This window comes from Nicotiana tabacum, chromosome 4 (genome assembly GCF_000715075.1).
Source record: "Nicotiana tabacum cultivar K326 chromosome 4, ASM71507v2, whole genome shotgun sequence".
In the NCBI taxonomy this organism is placed as follows: Eukaryota; Viridiplantae; Streptophyta; class Magnoliopsida; order Solanales; family Solanaceae; genus Nicotiana; species Nicotiana tabacum.
The window spans coordinates 67,248,611-67,255,897 of record NC_134083.1 but is presented as its reverse complement, the minus strand read 5'-3'; the positions used below and the strand labels follow the sequence as shown (position 1 = coordinate 67,255,897).

At 36.7% G+C, this 7,287-nt stretch overlaps 1 protein-coding gene across 1 annotated transcript; it reads left to right on the top strand.

Annotated features, from left to right (window-relative positions):
* Positions 1-5,189: 5,189 nt before the first annotated feature.
* On the top strand, positions 5,190-6,978 carry LOC142179961 (uncharacterized). The gene is made up of 4 exons (XM_075250867.1): positions 5,190-5,481; positions 5,565-5,656; positions 5,759-6,269; positions 6,719-6,978. Exons 1-4 carry the CDS (start codon positions 5,190-5,192, stop codon positions 6,976-6,978), a joined length of 1,155 nt encoding a protein of 384 aa, XP_075106968.1.
* The last annotated feature ends 309 nt before the right edge of the window (positions 6,979-7,287 follow it).

Genomic DNA, 7,287 nt, shown 5'->3' with positions numbered 1-7,287 from the left:
CGTGCATGTTTGGTGTATATTTTGAATGCTTGAAATCGACAGGAATATTTAGACGAGTTGAGAAGTTGCCTGGGATAAGGAAAAGTTCCGAGAGGATTTGTTTGAAGCTCATTTATGCCGAAGCTTTTATAGTCAGTTTGATTGTAGTTCTATCTTTATAATGACTTTGTAATGACGCTATAATAGTTAATGGGTTTGTTGGGATGAGACTATTGTCACGACCCAAAATCACACATGTCATGATGACGCCTATCTTAATACTAGGCAAGCCGAAAACCTCCATAAATCACAATTTCTTTTAAATGCGGAAAATATAATAATTAATTTAAGAGAAAACCCTACACATACTGATATAAATACACTCTCAAAACCTGGTGTCACTAAGTACATGAACATCTATACATTACAAGTCTGGGAAACCCGGTCTATAATAATCCGAGACCAAATACAATAAACAAAAGGGTAGGGAAGGAGAGACAAGGTCTACGAAATATAGCAGCTATCTCTGAACCTTCAAAAAATCAACTGTGTGAAATAATCAATACCCACAGTGTCCGGGATCACCTGAATCTGCAAACGAAGTGTAGGGTATAGTATGAGTACAACCAACTCAGCAAGTAACAATAATAAATAAGGAACTGAAAGTAATGACGAGCTTCCCAGCTAAGTCCAAATACAGTACTTTCCAACATAAAAGGGTAGGCATGCTCTCAAGTTCAACATTTAAGATTTCATTGAAATTTCATAACAAGTTTGATCGAAACAGAAAATAATGTTCCAAAATTTTCAAAATAATGATATATGACAAATGAAATGTAGCAAATAATAAAATCAATGCATCCTCTCAGAGTAATAGTCACTCAGTCCTCTCATTCACTCCAACTTCACAGTCACTCTTTCCTCACAGTCACTCTTTTCTCACAGTAACTCATTCCTCACAGTCACTCATCACTCGGCACTCGGCACTCGCACTCAGTAGGTACCTGCGCTCACTGGGGGTGTGTACAGACTTCGGAGGGGCTCCTTCAGCCCAAGCGCTATATCAAGCCAATCATGAAATAAATCAATAAAACATGTTGCGGCTTGCAGCCCGATCCATAAATATTCTCACAATTATACCCTCGGCCTCACTCAGTCATTAACCTCTCCAGTCTCCCGGGCTCTCAGAAATCATGCTAATCAGCACAACATTGATAATATGATGTTTTAATAAATAACAACAGAGACTGAGATATGATATGAAATGAATAAACATGACTGAGTGTGAAATTACAATTTGAATATATAATTCAACCACAGAAATGACCCAGTGGGTACCAATAATAACAACATATGTCTAAGCATGATTTTTAATACGAGTCTCAGCTCAATTTTCCCTAGCACGTAGAGAATGTACGGATATCAACAGATAATTCAACTATACAGTTCCATAGAATTTAACTCAAGTCACAATTCCTATGGTGCACGCCCACACGCACGTCACCTAGCATGTGCGTCACCTCAAAACCAATCACATAACACATGATTCGGGGTTTCATACCCTCAGGACCAAATTTAAAACTATTACTTACCTCAAACCGTGTAATTTCTTATTCCGCTATGCATTTGCCTCGTGAATTGGCCTCCAAACGTCTCGAATCTAGCCACAAATAATTCGATTCAGTCAATAAAAATCGTAGGAATTAATTCCATATTAAAATATAATTTTTTCATAAAATTCTAAAATTTCATCCAAATATTGCCAGTGGGGTCCACATCTCGGAACCCTGCAAAAGTTACAAAATATGAACGCCCATCCAACCACGAGTCCAACCATACAAATTTCACCAAATTTCGACATCAACTCGACCCTAAAATCTTCAATTAAAGTCTTCAACAAGCCCAATTCACCCATACATATCTCTTTTATCCTTAATAGATTTCATCTTTGGCCTTTAAGCCCCAATCTAGGTTATATGATTCAATAGTTAATCATTATTAAGCTATTGAAGCACTAGAATCACCAACCATCCTAACAAGATTCAAAACTTCACTATTCATTTTCTTCTCCATTCAAGAACCCTAACTCACAATATCCATTTCAAGGACTAGCATAATTCTTCAACCAATTGGTACTTTCTACTTCACAATACATTCCAAATACTTAATCCATAGTTGTATTTAAGTGTAGGGTGGAGAATTTACCTCTTGTAGCTCAAACCCTAACTTGAACCCTTTTGAATGATTCTTGAAGATTAGAGAAATCCCTATGAATTTCAATCCATGTAGATGTCAATACTACCATTAACTAGTGTTAATCCATTATAAAAATATCATAAAACTCACCTTTGATGTGTATTTGAGTTGAGGATGCTCCACCCTCTCTCTAGAACCCAAAACTTAGCCAAAAATGTTATCTTTTTCTCTCTCCCCGAACCTCCCCTGTTTTATAGAAAATGAGTTGTGTAACCTACTCAGATTGGCTACGCAGCTTAACCCTCCCCTTCACTTCCATACTGATTTTGCCTACGCAATGGTGAGTAGGCTACGCAAGACTCACATAGTTGTTCTGTCACTCTTTAGTTAAAAAGGTCATAACTTCATGTCGAAAGCTCCAAATGACGAACGGTTTAATGCGTTGGAAACTAGACTCAAAGGGCTTTAATTTGACCATATAACTCTTCATATCTTGAGAGTTATGCTCGTTTGAAGTTAGATCTTGTGCAAACTCACTTGAAACTTTATTCCATCATATAATTTTCAATTTGACTTAGCCTTAGGGCTCTCCTTAGACCCTAAACTATTTTTAATGCACCTCATACATATATTATCATGATCAATTGATATCATTCAAATTACCAGTCTTGTTCATACCCGAATTGATATAATTAGCACCCGCCAATCTTTTTAATGGTCTTAAAATACTTAGAAATTTTTTCGGGGTGTTACATTCTCCCCCACTAAAGAACATTCGTCCTCGAATGTTTTACAAGTCATAATTAGGCACAATATTATCCTCTTTTCACCTTAACCATCATCTCTAATCGTTCTTGACTTCATATAGATCTTAGATATTCTTCTAACATTTCAACTTCCTTAAAGCTCCAAAATTTGGCTAACTCCCAAATTTTTCAGAATTCTTTGCAGAGTGTCCTCTGCAATTGGCCTAACCACCTGCCAGAGAATCACCAAAACCAGTCCTAACAACATATTCATGAACCAACGACGTAATATAACGTTAAAAAAAAATGCCAACAATGGCCTTACGAGGAGTATACTACCAAAAAGGAATACTTTTAACAACAGACGTCTCTGTACCGATCCGCAAGACTCTATTAAACTTGCTCATGACTCGTGAGACCTATGTAACCTTGGATCTGATACCAACTTATCACGACCCAAAATCACACCTGTCGTGATGGCGCCTATCTTAACACTAGGCTAGCCGACAACCTCCATAAACCACAATTATTTTTAAATACGGAAAATATAATAATTAATTTAAGAGAAAACCCCACATATAGTGATATAAATACACTCCGAAAACCTAGTTTCACTGAGTACATGAGCATATATACATTACAAGTCTGGGAAAGCCGGTCTATAATAATCCGAGACTAAATACATTAAACAAAAGTGTAGAGAAGGAGAGACAAGGTCTGCGAAACATAGCAGCTACCTCTGAATCTCCGAAAAATTAACTGTATGAAATAATCGACGCCTATTGTGTCCGAGATCACCTGGATCTGCACACAAATTTCAGGGTGTAGTACAGTATTATTAAAAGTGCACGCTTCTCGCTTAAAGCGCAAAAGTGAGGCGAGGCGACTGACCTGCGCTTTTTTGCACTAAAGCACGACTCACATGAATAAGCGCACGCTTTACCCTAAAAAGCGAGAAGCGAGGCGATGAAAAAAGTGCAGAAAAGCTCGCTTAAGCGAGGTCCAGCCATCTGCTAGGGTTTTTTAAAAAAGAACTTGCAAATACACTTAAGCACAATACTTCCAGACATCTGCTTCTCTACTGCAAGCGACGACTACACTGTTCGAGTAAGTTTCTCTTCTTCTCTTCTTCTTCTTCAGTTCTTTCTTCTTTTCTCTTCTCTTCCTCTTCTGATTTTCTCTGCTTGTTCACTGTTCGACTCCTTTTTCTATTCTTCTTTCTATTTTTTTCAGTTTTTATTGCTCTGTTCTGCCCTAATTTATGCTATGTTTTTCTCTGTGTGCTCTGTTTTTTTTTTCTGTTCTTCACCGTTCACTGGTTCGACTCCTCTCCTCTGTTCTCTTCTTCTTTTCTATGTTTTTCAGAACTCATTTCTCTGTTCAGCCCTGTTTTCTAATTTATGCTTGTGCTCTGTTTTTTTCAAATTTTTGCTGTTATTCTCTGTTCACTGTTTAACTGTTCTATTTTTTTTTTCTTGGTTGTTGATTGTAGTAAATTCAATCTTATTATTCAATGGCATCAAGCCAAAAAAGAGATCCAGCTTGGGCGTATGAAGTTGCAATTGGCAGTAGTAGCACAAAAATGCGATGTATCTTTTGTCAAAATATTTATAACGGCGGAATACATCATCACAAAAGACATCTAATTGGTGGTTTTAGAGATGTCAAAGAATGTCCAAGTGTTCCGAATTCTGTTAAGCAAGAAATTAGAGAGTATGTTGAGAAAAAAATGAGTTAAAAAATCCAATGAGCCATGGAGCATTTATGATTAATCTTCTTGATGAAGATAGTCAAATGGATGAGGATGACCTTGAAGTCAATGATATATCAATGAGCCCACCTCCCTCAAAATCTCAAAGAAAGAGTTCAACAAGTGGAAGTGGATCATCCACCGGTAGCAATGTGAAAGGTCCTCTTAATCTTTATTTCTCGCAAAAATCAAACGAAAAGATAAAGGGTGAAGCTATTGACTTAAATTCTTGTAGGAAGAGTTTAAGGGAGCGCGCTGTAGATGCTTTTGCCCGGTGGATGTATGATGCGGGGCTCCCTTTTAATTGTGTAAATTACACCGATAGTTTTGGTGAATTCATTGAGGCCGTAGGCCAATATGGCCAAGGAATGAAGCCCCCTACCTATCACGAAGTAAGAGTTCCTTGTCTAAAAAAGGAGGTGGAGAAGACAAACAAGATTGTCGAGGAGCATAAGGTGCAATAAAAAATTTATGGTTGTTCCATTATGATGGATAAATGGACAGAAAAAAATGAAAAAATGGTCATTAATATTTTGGTAAATTCTCCGAGGGGTAGTGTGTTTCTTGAATCTTATGATGCTAGTGACTCTTCAACCGATTCCAATAAAATATTCAACTTGTTTGAGAAGACAATATTGATAGTTGAAAAGGAAAATGTTGTTCAAGTTGTTACTGATAACGCAAGTGAGAATACAAAAGCGGGTGACATGTTGAAAGGAGTTTTTTCGAATTTTTTTTGGACTCCTTGTGCTGCACATTGTATCAACTTGATGTTTGGTGACATTTTCAAGTTAGCCCCATATTCTACAGGTGAACAAGTGGTTCTTATTTTCTATTTTAACCTTCATTTTAATTGCTTATACTTATTAACTATGAAATTTGATTTCCTACAGTTTTTGCTAAGTCGATCAAGATACATTCTTACATTAGTCAAAGGCCGTTGTTGTTGAACATGATGAGTAGATACACAAACGAAAGAAATTTGGTGAAACTGGCTAAGACAAGATTCGCAACAACTGTCATGACTTTGCATAGTTTTTACTTGCAAAAGAAAAATTTGCGAACCTTGTTCATGTCAACCGAATAGAGTGAGAGTATCTATGCCAAGGAAGCTCTTTTGAAAGAAGTTGCGAGATTTATTGTTGGTCCATATTTTTGGAATGACACTGTTCAAGCACTTAAAGTTAGTAATCCTTTGGTTACTGTACTTCGTTTGGTGGATGGGGAGAGAAAACCACCAATGGGATACATTTATGAAGCCATGGACAGGGCTAAAGAAGCTATTGAGAAGGCATTTGATCATGATAGGAGGAAATATGGGAGAGTTTTTGAAATCATTGATGAAAGGTGGATGGATCAGCTTTATCAACCTTTACATGCAGCAGGGCATATTTTGAACCTCGAATTCTTTTATACAAATAACGAGAAGAAGACTTTAGATGTAGAAGTGTGGAAGGGGTATCATGCATGCGTTGCGAAGTTGGTGCCAGACGAAGCGATGCAAGACAAAATAGGGGAAGAGCTTGGTGTGTATATGCAAGCCGATGGAATACTTGGATTAGCTTCGGCCATTAGAGGCAGAACCAAATTGGCACCAGGTGAGCAAGTTGTTTCAATTGTTTTACTCTTTAGAGCTTTAACTTTTAAGTTATTAACTTCTAAAATAATACTTCTAGAGTTGAATAGTGGATGCAATTTGTTTATGAAGTTCCAAACTTGTAATAATTTGCTATTAGAGTTCAAAACTTAACTTGTAGCTCATCCGGATGCGAGAGAAATTGGAGTGTTTATGAACATGTGAGAAGTTATATTACATTATTACTAAATAAAAGTGTATCTCAATTGCCCTAAGTACTCCTCTTAATTAGTTTCTACAACTTATATGCAGATTCATACTAAGAAGAGGAATAGGCTTGAGCTAAAGAAACTCAATGATCTCGTGTTCGTAAAATATAATAGAACATTGGCTCGTCGTTACAAAGCTCGCAATATCATTGATCCAATTTTATTGGATAACATTGATGAAGCAAATGATGGTTAACCGGAGCGCCCAAAAAGCATGAAGAAGAAGAAGTATATGAAGGAGAAGGTCTCACTTTTGGTCATGTTGCTATGGAAAGTGGAGTTGAGGAGAATGTTTATGGTTTTAGGGGAAGTACTTTAAGGAGCAAAGAAAGAGTATCTACAAGTACAAGTAGAACCCTAATTGATAAAGCCTCTGATGAAGAAGAAGAAGAAGATGATGACCAATATAATAACTCGAACATGATGACACTTCAAGAGTTTGGAGATCTTGTTGAAGAATAGGATGTTGCTCCTTTTGTGATTTTATTTTGCATTTGCTTAATATGTTATGGCTTTTGAGGATTATTGACTATCTAGTTTTAGTATCTATTATTTATTTCTTGATTTAAGAATTGAAACATTTGCTTAATATGTTATTTTTATTGAGTTATTGGTCATTTATCTATGCTTATTTAATTTTTTTTATTTATGTGTTAAATTGCACTTCACATGAAAAAAGCGCGCGCTTTGCTTCGCGCTTCTCGCTTCGGTGAAGCGAGGCCTCCTCGCTTTTTTCCGCTTCTCGCTCTCTAAAATACTGGTGTAGTATGA